The sequence below is a fragment of the Octopus sinensis genome, linkage group LG17, assembly GCF_006345805.1.
Source record: "Octopus sinensis linkage group LG17, ASM634580v1, whole genome shotgun sequence".
In the NCBI taxonomy this organism is placed as follows: domain Eukaryota; kingdom Metazoa; phylum Mollusca; class Cephalopoda; order Octopoda; family Octopodidae; genus Octopus; species Octopus sinensis.
Genome location: NC_043013.1, coordinates 43,527,040 through 43,544,508, shown reverse-complemented (window position 1 = coordinate 43,544,508; position 17,469 = coordinate 43,527,040). Strand labels below are relative to the sequence as shown.

The following is a 17,469-nucleotide window of genomic DNA, read 5'->3' as shown; positions in this document are numbered from 1 at the left end:
CGAGCCGAAGCCATACCAACAGCAGAAATAAAATTCTCGTATTTGATTCGTTAATAAACGTCAAATATGTGCAGGCAAATTACAAAAATTTAAAATGTTTTGTATTTTTATAATGAATAAACATTTTAAAGATACAAGTAAAAAAGATATGGAAAGCAAACTGTATAATGTATATAAGTTATTATATAATATTAATAAAGATTAAATTCCGATACAAATTTAAGCCCGGAACACGTTTTGTCATGTTTACGATGGCGGAGTATGTTTTTATTCTCAGAGACCAAAAAATGAATACTAACAACAACTACGACAATAATAATATGTTATAAACTTTAAATATTGATTTAATTCTAAAAGAAGAAAAAAACCCAAAACCATCCATTCAAATATGGTAATTATAAAGTCTTTTTTCTTAATTTGTTTGACTGAAAGTAAGGGAAATTGCCTAAAATTTCAGAATATTTTCGATATCTGTTCGAAATTTCTTTAACAAACTATTATTGAGAAATGCATTAACTTCACAATACTTCATACTTCAATAATAAATCTCTGAACGAGATGTAAACAGTAACCGCTTTTGCAAAAAGGTCTTCCTTTCACTTCATACTTCGTTGCTTATAAATCCGAAGTTAACACTTGTTGATTTCTGCATTTCCATTTGTAAATAACAACCAACACCCGAAGTAAGGTCCCCTGTCTGCTCCCAGAAGTAGACGCGAAATTTGTTGCGAGGTTTTGTTGCGATTTCCAATGAATCAATCCAGAGCAACACCCGCACGGGATTTGCAGCATATTAGGAAGTCAGGGTATTTGATTCCACGCAAAAAATCCGAATTTTTTTTTTTTCTCAGTGAAAATTTACCGCTTTATTATCATTTGTTTGCGAGGCGGCGTGCTTGCAGAATTGTTGGCGGAATTCTGGGTTAAGCCCCCCCCCCCTCATATAAACCCTCATAACTGATTTACTTTTTGGAATTTTCAGAAAATTCTTGCGAATTTGTGTTGGGAATTCATATGAAAAACAATTTTTTTTTTTTTTTAAAGTGTGATTTAAAATAAGTACCAGCTTTAATTAAAAAAAAAGTACTGGGATTGATTCATTTACTCTTTACTCTTTTACTCTTTTACTTGTTTCAGTCATTTGACTGCGGCCATGCTGGGGCACCGCCTTTAGTCGAGCAAATCGACCCCAGGACTTATTTTTTGTAAGCCCAGTACTTATTCTATCGGTCTCTTTTGCCGAACCGCTAAGTGACGGGGACGTAAACACACCAGCATCGGTTGTCAAGCAATGCTAGGGGGACAAACACAGACACACAAATATATATATATATATATATATACATATATACGACGGGCTTCTTTCAGTTTCCGTCTACCAAATCCACTCACAAGGCATTGGTCGGCCCGAGGCTATAGTAGAAGACACTTACCCAAGGTGCCACGCAGTGGGACTGAACCCGGAACCATGTGGTTGGTAAAGAAGCTACTTACCACACAGCCACTCCTGCGCCTATGTGTTTAATTCTATTTTTTTTGCCAGTGCTGGTGCCATATAGAAAGCACCCAACTCACTCTGTAAAGTGGTTGGCATTAAGAAGGGCACCCAGCTGTATAAACCATGCCAAAGCAGACAGTGTGGCTTGGTGCAGTCCTCTGGCTTGCCAGCTCCTGTCACACCGTTCCACCCATGCCAGCATGGAAAATGGATGTTAAATGATGATGATGATGATGATGCATGTAACACATTCCCTAAGACATTTATACATAGTAAGTAAACCCTAAAAAGGAAAATGATCTCTCAATAGAGATTTGTTGAGGAATTTGGTCTAAACCAGTGCTTTTCAAACTTTTTGCTGGAGCGGAACCCCAAGGAAACATTCCACTGGCTCGAGGAACCCCTGTGCAACAATAATTTAATAGTCTTATGCACACATATCTGCACAGGAGAATTAAAAATTACTGCCGATTTTAGCAGTTTTGTAACTTCTTGTGGAACCCTGGTTGAAAACCACTGGTCCAAACAGTGTATTGGTTATGACGAAATTACCTGCTGTCATTGTCAATTAGCCCTGGGTCACCTCTGTTTGAGTAGACCTATGAACAGACACATTCAAGTCATTGCTCTCTATTATTCTGACATAGAAGATCTAAGATTACGTTATCCAATGTGTTTTGTTTTTAAGACACTTGAGTGTTATTTGGGGAAGATTTGGCTGCTGTTTGGAGATTGAGCAACCATTAACCTATTAGCATTTAAACTGGCCACATCAGACCCAAATATTCTTACTGTTTTATGTTCAAACCAACCAGATCCAGCCTCTCATATCTATCCTACAATATAATCATCATCATCATTTAGCATCCGCTTTCCATGCTAGCATGGGTTGGATGGTTCAACTGGGGTCTGGGAAGCCAGAAGGCTGCACCAGGCTCCAGTCTGATCTGGCAGTGTTTCTACACCTCGATGCCCTTCCTAATGCCAACCACTCCGTGAGTGTAGTGGGTGCTTTTTATGTGCCACCGGCACAGGTGCCAGATGAGGCTGGAAAACGGCCATGATCGGATGGTGCTTTTTACGTGCCACCCGACACGGAGGCCAGGCGAGGCTGGCAGGCCAATATACAATCACATCATTGAGATCTCAAAACTACAAGATAATGCATGATTAATTCAGAACAATGTGAATGAAAAGCATTACTGTTGACAGAATAATTTGAATGCTAAAGGGGGTTAAGAGTTTCCATTTCCAGTTTCAATGCTCTCTTTGTTTTTTTCATCAGCACTCATCACCTACTTACCCCATTGTTATGATCTGTCTTTCCCTCTCTTCCACCATACTCTGCTCCTCTAGCTAGGCTGATTGTGTATCATGTCTACATGACCTGTTTATTGCAAACTATATATCTTCCTCTACCAACCTGGCCATATCATCTTGCATTCATCAAGCACTTGATTAAATATTTTACCTGTAATTATTTTACCTCGGCTAGATTCTAGCCCTATGAAATTCCTTCTCATCCCATGTTTTTCTCTCTCAGTTACCAGTCTGATGAATTTCAAACTCAGCATTAATCACACTGACTTCCCCCTGTGCAATTCATCTCTATCTTTTAGTCTGCAAATCTCTGACTAATTAATTTAAAAAAAAAATTTTTTGCATGGCACCTTGGGCAAGTGTCTGCTATTATAGCCTCAGGCCGACTAAAGCCTTGTGAGTGGTTTTTGTAGACGGAAACTCAAAGAAGCCCGTCGTATATATGTATATATATGTGTGTCTATGTTTGTCCCCCTAGTGTTGCTTGACAACCGATGCTGGTGTGTTTATGTCCCCGTCACTTAGCATTTCAGCAAAAGAGACCGATAGAATAAGTACTGGGCTTACAAAGAATAAGTCCCAGGGTCGATTTGCTCAACTAAAGGCGGTGCTCCAGCATGGCCGCAGTCAAATGACTGAAACAAGTAAAAGAGTAAAAGAGTATCAAATCATTTACTTGATTTCCATGTCTCCTGACTAAGGACAACTTCTTCCTTCTGTCACACCTGTCTCACAGGGGCCTTGAAGGGGTCATGAGCCCTGCCTTTCCTTCTCTGACCCAGCCATAAAGAAAATACAAAGCAAAAACAAAAACAAAAAAAAACAACTTTCATATAAGAAATGACTATAATTAACACTGTGATTTTAATTTGTAAATCTTTTGAATTTTAAAACAAGGAACCAAATGGTGACTGTTCAGGTCACAATCGAAGGCATCCAGATGCCAGTGGTGACGGGATGGGCATTGGAATTAGTCCCAGATATTACCAAATACCAAAAGAGGGAGACTTTATGAACATGAAATTGAAAGACTGTATGTCGAAGGTATGTGTTTTTATCACATTTCTCTTTACTTAGGAGACACTCCACATTTCTACTTAAGCTAGCAGCTTAGTCCACATATGTTAAATCGTTTAATGTTCACTGTTTATTGGGGTGGGGACATTAAATACCTAATTAAAAGTACATATGACACGTTAGGCTAAGTAAAATCCTGACGATCCATGCAAACAGGCATGTCCTCTACATCTCTCTCTCTCTCTCAGCCAGATCCTAGTCTTGCAGGCTCAGGGGTGCTGGTGCTCAGGGGTGCCAGGTGCTTGAGCTGACTCCACCTAAAGGTGCCTCTGCTGGTGTCACATTAAAGCGCCTGGGTCGATGTCATGTTAAAAGCAGCCAGTGCACTGTAAAGTGGTTGGTGTTAGGAAGGGTATCCAGCTGTAGAAACCACACCAGAACTGACAAATGGAGCCCGGGTGGCTCTCTAGCTGGCCATCTCCTATCAAACCATTCAACCCATGTGACAGTGGAGAACTGACGTTAAACGATGTGTTGAGGAAATGACAACACCGTTTTAATTAGTAAGAAGTAAGGGAGACAACTAATCTTTCACGCTTTTTTATGCTGTTAAACATCTACTTAATGATTTTCTCATCAGTAATTAGGCAAGTATGGTCAAGTTTCTTCCTTACAGAGGATGTTTAATAATCTATAACATGTTCAGAGCTGTTTCTTGTGTTTGTTAAAATAATTAAACTAATTGCCATTACCCGAATGCTGGAGATAAATGAAGCCAGCATGCTTTGGTAGATGTAATGTTGCTGTGGATCAGCAACAAGGTATAGACCAGCTGAGGAATAAGCTGGATAGAAAAGGAATGAGATGTGAGTGCGTTGGAGAGACAATTGCATTGATACAAACGTGTAATGCATAAGGATTATACAGACAGTTAAATAAGTGTTTGGAGATTCAATTTGGAAAAAAGAAAAAAAAAACTGCAGAAGTGGAAAAACAAAGGAGACAGGGACAGAAGTGGTGACATCTGATCTCAGGTTGTTGAACTGTAAGGAAAAGATGATGATAAAGGAACACAACAAATGGCAAGATGCTGTGTTTGGAAGGAATCTGTCTAGTCCATGCAAGCATAGGAAAGTCTATATAAAGATTATGAAGGTAGTGGTGGTGGTAATGATGATGATGATGATGAGTTTGAATGTTGATCATACAGGGAAATTAATGCAAGCACTGGCAACTGATGTCTATATATATCATATCTGTTTGTGAGATATGCAGTTGATTTGGTTGAATTTTTTTAAGTAGTCACTTGACTGCTTCCATATTGTGTCACTATTTAGTTAACCCAGATTACAGTTATACAACTGGTATTGAGTTCGATAGGTGTGAAGGCATGGCTTGTATAAAAAAATTCAAATTTGGGTCCAGGCTCTGCATTGAAATAAACCAGGTATTCAACATTTTAGCATTCAAATTATTCTGTCAAATGTAATACTTAACTATACATATTGCTTTAATTAATCATGCATTATCTTGTAGCTTTGAGGTTTTGATGATGTCATCATCATCATCATCGTTTAACGTCCGCTTTCCATGCTAGCATGGGTTGGACGATTTTGACTGAGGGCTGGCGAGCCAGGCTCCAATCTTGATCTGGCAGAGTTTCTACAGCTGGATGCCCTTCCTAATGCCAACCACTCCGAGAGTGTAGTGGGTGCTTTTTACGTGCCACTGGCACGGGGGTCAGTCAGGCGGTACTGGTAATGACCTCACTCGAATCTTTGCCAGTACTTTCGAGCGAGGTCATTGCTAGATGTGATTGTTTATTTTTAGAATGACATTGTAGAGTAGGTATGAGAGGCAGGATCTGGCCAGTTTGAACCCAAAACAGGTAGAATATTTTGGTCAGATATTGCTGGTTTAGATACTAAAGGGTTAATGAGTAGGTGGGTGTTTAATAATTCTCTAACTTCAAAATCCATATTTTTTTATCTGTCAGGATCAGAAATTACACCCACAAAGGTCTGATATTCTTTCTGAGTTCCAGCGTCACACAGCCAATATCCAATCTCTTATGAATGAAAAGTAAGTCAGTCTTATTAGATTTTTTTTGTTTATCTGAAATATCCCATTATAATCCTCTGCTCACTGACTGGTGAAGGCATGAATGCTTCAGCTTCTCATTTTTCTCCTCTGTAAATCAAATCTGTTTTGTCTGTGTAAGTAAAGTTACAACTGTCTGGTGCTGGTGTACAATATTCTACAGACATGTGTTGTAAATAAATATAAATGCACCCTTTTAAAGCCTAGCCAGGCTCATGGGCCCGGTTTCCCAGTTTCCGTGGCTTATGTGTTCCCCAGCTGGACGGGACGCCAGTCCATCGCAGCATTATTCATTTTTGCCAGCTGAGTGGACTGGAGCAACTTGAAATGAAGTGTTTTGCTCAAGAACCCAACGCGTCGCCCGGTCCAGGAATCGAAACCACAATCTTAGGATCATGATGCTGACACCCTAACCACTAAGCCATGCACCTCCACGACATGTGTTGTATATACTCCTAATCTTATTATTATTTAGATCTTTTTTATATATGCCTGGGTCAGTACCCTTAGTTTTTGCAGGACCTCCTTGACCACTGTAATTGATATCATTAATCCTCGTCATCATCATTGTCATCGTCATCATTTTAACATCCACTTTCTCTATACTTGTATGGGTTGAAGGAATTACACTGAAGCACTTCTAAGGCTGGACACCTTTCTTGTCACCAACCCTCTTCCCCATGGCCATACAATGGCCAGACATATTTTTGTTGCAGAAAATTGGACATGAATGACACCACTTGTATGACATTGACACTTGCTTACGACTATCACTCCCTGTCAAGACAAAGTGAAAAACACACAAACACACGCATGAGCATGCACACACTTGTAAGTTAATACATGCAGGAAAAGATCTGGGCAAAGAATTGCAGAGAGCCAACGTCCTTAGATGGAAGGATTGGGTAGAGTGACTACTGCAGGACTTGGGGGTTGGGGTCAACCAGAGGATTGTGCAAAGCTCCACTGTCTGGTTTGGCATGGTTTTTAAGGCTGGATGCCCTTCCTAATGCTGGCCACTTTGCTGAGTGGATTGGGTGCTTTTCATATGGCACCAAACAAAGACACATACACATCATCATCGTCAGTAACAGTAACATCACTACAAGTTTTTATGTTTGTACTTCTACATTGATAAAGGCTGGGCTATTCTGCAGTCTGCCGTCTTTAGAATCACATCTTCGGATGGTTTCCATGATTTGCCCCTCCTGCGGCTTTTTCCCTCTGATAACTTACATCAAACATTTTTATCAAACACTCCCAACCAACAGCACCACTCCCACTACTGACATCATCATTATAAACCTAATCTTCATCACAATCCTCACCATCATCAGTGTCATTGTAATCCTCCTCTTCCTCCTCCTCATCACCACCACCACCATTCGCTTTTATTATCACCCTCTTCCGTCTTCTCTCCTCCATATCATTGTCATCAATTCAGCACTTTATCATTATGTCCCAAACCAGTGTTATCACTTTTTGTCATATTGCCAAATACTAAAATCTAACCTTGCCATCCCCTGCCTGTTTTCTTTGGTCCCTTTCTTTCATGGTAACTCCCAGCTGCCAGTACACATTTTTCTCAGCCAGCACTCATAGTCCATTTGCTCTGCATCACATGTCTCACACCCATGCAGTCATCTTTCCTGAATGTATCAGCTTAGCTGCTCTCACTCTCTTCCCATTAACACTGCTTAATATGACAATCATGATTTTTTTTTTATCATGCAGGATATTTGACATTGTGGAAGCCTATGAGAGACGGATAAAGTTGTTGGAGAAGGATCTAGAATACTATCAGTAAGTTTTATTAGTTGCATTTGGAAATTGTAGTTGTGATACCTGTGCCGGTGGCACGTAAAAAGCACCATCCGTACGTGGCTGATGCCAACACCGCCTTGACTGACTTCTGTGCCGGTGGCACGTAAAAAGCACCAACCAATCGTGGACTATGGCCCCTATGCCGGTGGCACGTAAAAAGCAGCCACTACACTCATGGAGTGGTTGGCATTAGGAAGGGCATCAAGCTGTAGAAACACTGTCAGATCAGACTGGAGCTTGGTGCAGCCTCGTGGCTTCCCAGACACCGGTCGAACCGTCCAACCCATGCTAGCATGGAAAACGGATGTTAAACGATGATGATGATGATGGCATGTTTCTTGGGGTTATGAACACACTAATTTCAAGCAATATTATTTGATGAAAAGGCTTGTGGCATGAGCTGTTCAGGATTAAATTCATAGCTCTCTGCTTTTAAATTCTAGCATTCTTGGTTAGTTTATGCCTCCCAGATGGATGTGTGTGTGTGTATAAATTATATATATACATATTAAGTACAGGACATGACCAACGAGTGAAAAGTATGTAAACACACAAGAGATAAGTACGGGACAAAATACCAAAAGAAGATAACTACTTGTCAGTTGTTGACTGTTTTACTACTCCCTATTTTGTGCTTAGCAGCATCCAGAAATTTAAAAAATATAAAATTTGTGGAGAGTTAGGGCTTCGAATGAACAAACAACAACAGAGTGGACATACAGAGTAAACAATCGACGAAGACAAACACTAAGGGCTGTTATGCCAAGATGAATTGTAATGGGTAATGCCTGGGAGAAATTTTGAAAGGATATAGGATAAATACAAGAGAAGGAAATAGTAGAAGAGAAAAAATGTTGGGAGGCGAGAGAAATGATGTCATGGTTTTGGGGATTTCAGCAATGAAGGACATGTGATGCCTTCTCACTTCTTTCCACAAGGTCTTCAAGTAAACTCAAAGTTTTCTCTGTTCATTGTAGAAGCTTTGTTCTTACCAGTTTATCAGCGTTAATGGTATGTCGTTCATGTCAAGAATATAGAGACTTCAAGAGAACATGAAATAGTTCATTTTAAACTGTAGAACTCTAAGAAGATAAAGCTATGGCATATATATATATATATATATATATATAACCCCACTCGCTTCAAAATATCTAAAGACGAAATACGCACAGATCATGATTGGCTAAAGCTAAGTGAATTGTTCAACCTCGCTACGACTACCTTCATTCTTGCACTTATCTTTATTCTTTCACTATTCTTCAATTTCCATCTCATTGTATTGTTCCTCATTCTTTCAGTATTCCCTCATTACCCTGTCTAGCTCAAACATTTTTTTTCGTTTAGTCTTGCCACTCTGATTTTTCAAACCCATTTGCTAGCTCCGATTTTACAGAACCTTACTAAGCCACGATGTTATAGTAGTTATCAATAATGATTATTATTCCCTCTGATTTTTCTGATTTTCAAACCTATTTATCGATAATGTTGATTTTCAAACCTATTTATCAAATGTTTATTATCGACAATGCCGTCCCTAGTCAAATTTCCTCACACCGCTTTATCACTACGTGTTCCTTGACCTCTCTCTCTAACTAACCCTATCTCTCTCCCTGTTTCTCTATGTCCCCCTCTTCCCATAACCATCATCGCCATATCTCTCTCCCTAGGTCTCTGTATGCCCCCCCCCCTTCCATAACCATCATCGCCATATATAAAAGAGCGATCGCATTATCGTTAACCCCACTCGCTTCAAAATATCTAAAGACGAAATACGCACAGATCATGACTGGCTAAAGCTAAGTGAATTGTTCAACCTCGCTACGACTACCTTCATTCTTGCACTTATCTTTATTCTTTCACTATTCTTCAATTTCCATCTCATTGTATTGTTCCTCATTCTTCAGTATTCCCTCATTACCCTGTCTAGCTCAAACATTTTTTTTCGTTTAGTCTTGCCACTCTGATTTTTCAAACCCATTTGCTAGCTCCGATTTTACAGAACCTTACTAAGCCACGATGTTATAGTAGTTATCAATAATGATTATTATTCCCTCTGATTTTTCTGATTTTCAAACCTATTTATCGATAATGTTGATTTACAAACCTATTTATCAAATGTTTATTATCGACAATGCCGTCCCTAGTCAAATTTCCTCACACCGCTTTATCACTACGTGTTCCTTGACCTCTCTCTCTAACTAACTCTATCTCTCTCCCTGTTTCTCTATGTCCCCCTCTTCCCATAACCATCATCGCCATATCTCTCTCCCTAGGTCTCTCTATGCCCCCCCCCCTTCCATAACCATCATCGCCATATATAAAAGAGCGATCGCATTATCGTTAACCTCACTCGCTTCAAAATATCTAAAGACGAAATACGCACAGATCATGATTGGCTAAAGCTAAGTGAATTGTTCAACCTCGCTACGACTACCTTCATTCTTGCACTTATCTTTATTCTTTCACTATTCTTCAATTTCCATCTCATTGTATTGTTCCTCATTCTTTCAGTATTCCCTCATTACCCTGTCTAGCTCAAACATTTTTTTTCGTTTAGTCTTGCCACTCTGATTTTTCAAACCCATTTGCTAGCTCCGATCTTACAGAACCTTACTAACCTACGGTGCACCCGCCCTCCAACCCCCACCGCACATGCCGGAAATTCCTATTCTTTGCCATTCCGGGGTTGCTTCCCATGAAGACTGCAAATGCTCTCACCATCCCTACCCCTCCCTACCCCTAGTCTCGACCTATGTAAGGTAATGTTCATACAGTGCAAAATATGAAAGGCTAGTGTTATGCAGGTTGTACTGAAGGCTACTTTACTACTTCATTTCTTGCACATGAATTCTGCCAAATGCAAGCTTTCTTTTCAGGTACACGAAGCTACTGTCCACCGTCCAAGGGTCTCTAGAGCCCATGCCTCCCACACCCTCAGGGTTGGCACCCTCAACGTTGGCACTCTGAAAGGTAGGTCTGGTGAGATAGTCGAGATGCTTGAACGGAGATGTGTGGATATATGTTGCATGCAAGAAATAAGGTGGAGAGGAGGATCAGCTAGCTTCCTCACAGGCAAGGAACGCAGGTACAAGATTTTCTGGGCAGGGAACACTGACGGGGTTGGTGGCGTGGGTATACTTATCGCTGAGAAATGGGTAGATAAAGTAATTGAGGTAATCAGAGTATGTGACAGAATACTTAAGATTAGATTAGTGCTTCATCATAGTTTAGCAACCATTATATCAGCCTATGCTCCTCAGTCGGGGCTACCTGATGGACAGAAAGACCGATTCTATGACACTCTACTGCAGACTACCTCGTCAACGAACGACAGAGACCTTATCTTTGTGGCTGGTGACTTCAATGGTCACATTGGACGACATGCTGGGGGCTTCCATGGCGTACATGGAGGCTATGGCTATGGCTCCCGAAACAAGGAGGGAACCAGGCTGCTGGAGTTCTGCGATGCAAATAATCTTATGATTTGCAACACTAACTTCAGGAAACCTACCAGCCACCTAGTCACTTACCGATCGGGCCAACATACCAGCCAAATTGACTACATCCTTGCAAGGCAAAGGGAGAGTTGGCTGCTTATAAATGCCAAAACCTTCCCAGGTGAAGAATGTACCCCACAACATAGACTGGTAGTTAGTGACTTTAGGATCAGGACTAGGAGGACAACCAGAAGACCACCAATATGGAGAAGAAGGATCTGGAAGCTTAAAGATCCTGCAAATGGACAGAGATTTAGAGACATATTACTTGAAGCCTCTGACGAGGTTGAAGGGGATCGAGCATCACAGGGGGTAGAAGACAGCTGGACGTTTCTAAGGTACAACCTGCTGAGAGCCACTGACCAGATCTGTGGCTGGTGCAAAGTCCCCTCTCGACCTAGAATAACGTGGTGGTGGAACAATATTGTAGACAGGGCTATTAGAGAAAAGAGACAGGCTTGGAAGGTCTGGAAAAATGGGGGTAGCAGGGAATTGTATCAGACTGCCAAAAGAGAAGCTAAGAGACAGGTTTATTTAGCCAGAGGGGAAGCAGATAAGAAAAAATTTGCCAATGTTCTGCGCCGTGAGGACCAAAGACTGGAGGTGTTTCGCGTTGCAAGACAGTGTGTGAGAGAGAATCGTGATGTGTAGGAGAGAAGTGTGTTCGCATGGAAGATGGTTCACTTGCGCTAAATGAGGATGCAAAGAGAGAGGCTTGGAGATGCCACTATGAAAGTTTGCTGAATAAAGAAAATGAATGGGATAAAGAGAGTCTGCCGAATGTTGACCCAACAGAGGGACCAGCTATCCGAGTTGATAGTTCCGTGGTAGCTAAGGCAATTAGAAGCATGAAGACAGGAAAAGCCCCAGGCCCATCAGGAATCACTGCAGAGATGCTCAAAATGTCTGGTAGTGTTGGCTATAGCCTAGTCACCCATATAGTTAATCAGGTGATACACAAAGGAGTCATACCCAATGACTGGTGTAGCAGCATAATAGTCAACTGCTACAAAGGTAAAGGTGATGCCCTAGATACAAATAATTACAGAGGTATCAAGCTGTTGGATCAGGTGATGAAGGTTACGGAGAGGGTCATAGCCCAACTAATTAGAGAGAGAGTTAGTTTAGATGAGATGCAGTTTGGGTTTGTGCCAGGAAAAAGTACTACTGATGCTATATTCCTGGTAAGGCAGCTGCAGGAGAAATACCTAGCCAAAGATAAGCCCCTGTACCTGGCTTTTGTTGACATGGAGAAAGCCTTTGACAGGGTCCCCCGATCCCTTATCTGGTGGGCAATGAGGAAACTAGGGATAGATGAATGGTTAGTGAGAGCTGTGCGGGCCATGTATAGGGATGCTGCTAGTAGGGTGAGGGTTGGAAACGAGTACAGTGAAGAATTCCGGGTAGAGGTAGGGGTCCACCAAGGCTCAGTACTCAGCCCCCTCCTATTTATCATAGTCCTCCAGGCAATAACGGAGGAATTCAAGTCAGGATGCCCTTGGGAGCTCCTCTATGCTGATGACCTTGCTCTAATTGCTGAGTCGCTATCAGAACTGGAGGAGAAGTTTCAGGTGTGGAAACAAGGATTAGAATCGAAGGGCCTCAGAGTCAATCTAGCTAAAACCAAAGTCGTAATCAGTAGGAAGGTAGACAAATCACAAACGCCTTCAGGTAGATGGCCCTGCTCGATCTGTAGAAAAGGTGTAGGTAGAAACTCTATAAGATGCACCAAGTGTAAGCTATGGACACATAAGAGGTGCAGCAATGTCAAAGGAAGGCTAACTAGGAAGATGGTTTTTGTATGTGGCAGATGCTCAGGAACAATAAACACTGAAAATGCTCTGAGACCAACTTCCGTCACTTTCCAGGGAGAAAAACTAGAAATAGTTGATAGTTTCCGTTACCTAGGTGACCAAGTCAGCAGCGGGGGCGGGTGTGCTGAAAGTGTAACTGCTAGAGTAAGAATAGCTTGGGCAAAGTTCAGAGAGCTCTTACCCCTGCTGGTGACAAAAGGCCTCTCGCACAGAGTGAAAGGCAGACTGTATGATGCGTGTGTACGAACAGCCATGCTACATGGCAGTGAAACATGGGCCGTGACTGCTGAGGATATGCGTAAGCTCGCAAGAAATGAAGCCAGTATGCTCCGATGGATGTGTAATGTCAGTGTTCATAATCGACAGAGTGTAAGTACCTTGAGAGAAAAGCTGGACCTAAGAAGCATCAGTTGTGGTGTGCAAGAGAGACGATTGCGCTGGTATGGTCATGTGGCGAGAATGGATGAAGATAGTTGTGTGAAAAAGTGCCACACCCTAGCGGTTGAGGGAACCTGTGGAAGAGGCAGACCCAGGAAAACCTGGGACGAGGTGGTGAAGCACGACCTTCGAACTTTAGGTCTCACTGAGGAAATGACTAGAGACCGAGTCCTCTGGAAGTGTGCTGTGCGCGAGAAGACCCGCAGGACAAGTGAGTCCATAACCCGTGGCCTTCTACTTGGGATGGAGCCAGCCTACGTATGCATACCTTCCCTTCTTGGGACACAAAACTCTACTTGTGAAGACCTGTTGAGGCAAGTGAGGATCAACTCTACTTGTGAAGACCTGTTGAGGCAAGTGAGGATCAGAATCGAAATCGATCAATGGAAATTGCAGATGTGTACCAGTGCTGGTGGCATGTCGAAACTCTACTTGTGAAGACCCGTTGAGGCAAGTGAGGATCAGAATGGAAATCGATCAATGGAAATTGCAGATGTGTTACCAGTGCCGGTGGCATGTAAGAGAACCTTCCGTTTCGTGACCGTTGCCAGCACCGCCCCGTTTCGTGTCCGTTGCCAGCCTCGCCTGGCCCTTGTGCCGGTGGCACATAAAAAGCACCATCCGTTCGTGGCCGTTTGCCAGCTCTGTCTGGCACCTGTGCGGGTGGCACGTAAAAAGCACCCACTACACTCACGGAGTGGTTGGCGTTAGGAAGGGCATCCAGCCGTAGAAACACTGCCAGATTTGACTGGGCCTGATGAAGCCTTCTGGCTTCACAGACCCCAGTAGAACCGTCCAACCCATGCTAGCATGGAAAACGGACGCTAAACGATGATGATGATGATGATGATATATATATATATATATTGGTGTCATGGCCAATGCTGGTGTTTCGTAACTGGCACCCGTGCTGGTTGCACATAGAAAGCACCCACTACACTCACGGAGTGGTTGGCGTTAGGAAGGGCATCCAGCCGTAGAAACACTGCCAGATTTGACTGGGCCTGATGAAGCCTTCTGGCTTCACAGACCCCAGTAGAACCGTCCAACCCATGCTAGCATGGAAAACGGACGCTAAACGATGATGATGATGATATATATATATATATTATATATATATATATATATATATATATATATATATATATATATATATTATATATATATATATATTTACATATACATGCTAACACACATATAGACATGCATACACAAGCTCATATATACTCATATATATGCACACACCTACATAGTTTGTTTATTGTTGACTTTAATTATTAATAGAGGTAATATTTATCCCCACTTCAACGTGGATGTTAGAACAAACCATACTGCAGTTTATACCATAAGAGAAACTCTCATATTAGCTTTTGTGTAAAATGCACTCTTGTTTAAATTGCTTGTGAGATAAACCCCCACCACCTCCAGCACCAAGTCCACCAGATCACATGATTTCGGCCTTCCTTTGTCTCATCAGTGATTGACACTTGGCCATAAGAGAAACTCCCATGGTATCTACTACAGTATTGTTTGTTCCAACAGAATGTCTACATTTAAGAGGGGATAGATATTACCTCTCAGTGTTAATACTTTCTCTGTTACAAATATGTATCTTTTAATTATTGATTTATACTTGCTCTGTGGCATTGGAAACATTTTTATGTTATTTATATGTATATTCACTCTAAATATCTATCTATCTACCTAACTACTTACCTACCTACCTACCTGCCCATCTACCTCCCTTCTTACCTACCTACCCAAACCCACCCATCTACCCATACACACAAAAAACAAATGCTGTTTATTGTTGATATAAATTATCAATTTGTGCTTGCACTATGAGGTTTCAAATAATTTTATCTTATTTTTATTTTGCAAATTTTTTTCTGGGTATCACTTCATTTACCATTTTCACGTCAGCCAGAAGCAAATCAACTCTATAGTTGCTTCCGCAATACAGAAAAGCAGTGAGCTTGCTAGTACATATACTATAATATAGTATATTCTGTATAACGGATTATTTCATTATTGTTATCTTTATAGGAAGAAGCACCAAAGTATTGAAGAAGAGGAAGGATTTCTGAGCCATAAGTCTGTTCTACACAGGGTAAGTATTCTGTATTGTTTGTGTTCATTGATGCTCTGTCTGTGAGCCTGACATATATATATATATATATATTATTTACATATACATGCTAACACACATATAGACATGCATACACAAGCTCATATATACTCATATATATGCACACACCTACATAGTTTGTTTATTGTTGACTTTAATTATTAATAGAGGTAATATTTATCCCCACTTCAACGTGGATGTTAGAACAAACCATACTGCAGTTTATACCATAAGAGAAACTCTCATATTAGCTTTTGGTGTAAAATGCACTCTTGTTTAAATTGCTTGTGAGATAAACCCCCACCACCTCCAGCACCAAGTCCACCAGATCACATGATTTCGGCCTTCCTTTGTCTCATCAGTGATTGACACTTGGCCATAAGAGAAACTCCCATGGTATCTACTACAGTATTGTTTGTTCCAACAGAATGTCTACATTTAAGAGGGGATAGATATTACCTCTCAGTGTTAATACTTTCTCTGTTACAAATATGTATCTTTTAATTATTGATTTATACTTGCTCTGTGGCATTGGAAACATTTTTATGTTATTTATATGTATATTCACTCTAAATATCTATCTATCTACCTAACTACTTACCTACCTACCTACCTGCCCATCTACCTCCCTTCTTACCTACCTACCCAAACCCACCCATCTACCCATACACACAAAAAACAAATGCTGTTTATTGTTGATATAAATTATCAATTTGTGCTTGCACTATGAGGTTTCAAATAATTTTATCTTATTTTTTATTTTGCAAATTTTTTTTCTGGGTATCACTTCATTTACCATTTTCACGTCAGCCAGAAGCAAATCAACTCTATAGTTGCTTCCGCAATACAGAAAAGCAAGTGAGCTTGCTAGTACATATACTATAATATAGTATATTCTGTATAACGGATTATTTCATTATTGTTATCTTTATAGGAAGAAGCACCAAAGTATTGAAGAAGAGGAAGGATTTCTGAGCCATAAGTCTGTTCTACACAGGGTAAGTATTCTGTATTGTTTGTGTTCATTGATGCTCTGTCTGTGAGCCTGACATATATATATATATATATATATATATATATATAATTTATATATAGAGGGCATTATACATACATGCCAGGAGGCATTGTATATACATGCCAAACGCTAAGAGGGACAATCAGTCATTTCTACCAAAAATATACTAATCCCACCGAATGCAATTTTTCAAAGTAAGACATTTAAAAATATAGCCTGTATCACAGTGATTCATACTTACGTAATCATCAGCAGGCCTGAATGTATTATAAATAAACAACGACCCTGCCTCGCTTAAGCCGATCAGCTAACTGATCAACATCAACGAAGCACATGGGTGAGTTTATATATATTACATCCGGGTAAATGGTAAACTTTTACGAATTGCATTTCGGGAGAGGAAAAGTTTTTTCGGAATAAAAATTTAGCAATTAAGGACAACTACTAATAAGGAAAACTTAACAAGAAATTGTCAGGTAGATAGCGTAAAAACCTCATAAGAGAAAAAATTTCGAAAAAAAATTTCGAAAAAAATTATTTTTATTGAACATATTAATTTATATATAGAGGGCATTATACATACATGCCAGGAGGCATTGTATATACATGCCAAACGCTAAGAGGGACAATCAGTCATTTCTACCAAAAATATTACTAATCCCACCGAATGCAATTTTTCAAAGTAAGACATTTAAAAATATAGGCCTGTATCACAGTGATTTCATACTTACGTAATCATCAGCAGGCCTGAATGTATTATAAATAAACAACGACCCTGCCTCGCTTAAGCCGATCAGCTAACTGATCAACATCAACGA

General features: G+C 40.6%; 1 protein-coding gene across 2 annotated transcripts in view; it reads left to right on the top strand.

Moving 5' to 3' along the window:
* The first annotated feature begins 220 nt into the window (after positions 1-220).
* LOC115221086 (centrosomal protein of 70 kDa-like) overlaps positions 221-17,469 on the top strand; it is a 43,968-nt gene continuing 26,719 nt past the window's right edge. Inside the window, exons 1-5 of one of the 2 annotated variants that reach the window (XM_036510536.1) lie at positions 221-391; positions 3,716-3,862; positions 5,832-5,917; positions 7,670-7,738; positions 16,571-16,634. In XM_036510536.1, the coding sequence (XP_036366429.1) occupies positions 389-391; positions 3,716-3,862; positions 5,832-5,917; positions 7,670-7,738; positions 16,571-16,634 (369 nt within the window). In that variant the 5' untranslated portion in view covers positions 221-388. Of the gene's footprint in view, positions 392-3,715; positions 3,863-5,831; positions 5,918-7,669; positions 7,739-15,554; positions 15,619-16,570; positions 16,635-17,469 lie in introns of both variants that reach the window. The other variant, XM_029791302.2, reaches the window with a different exon arrangement.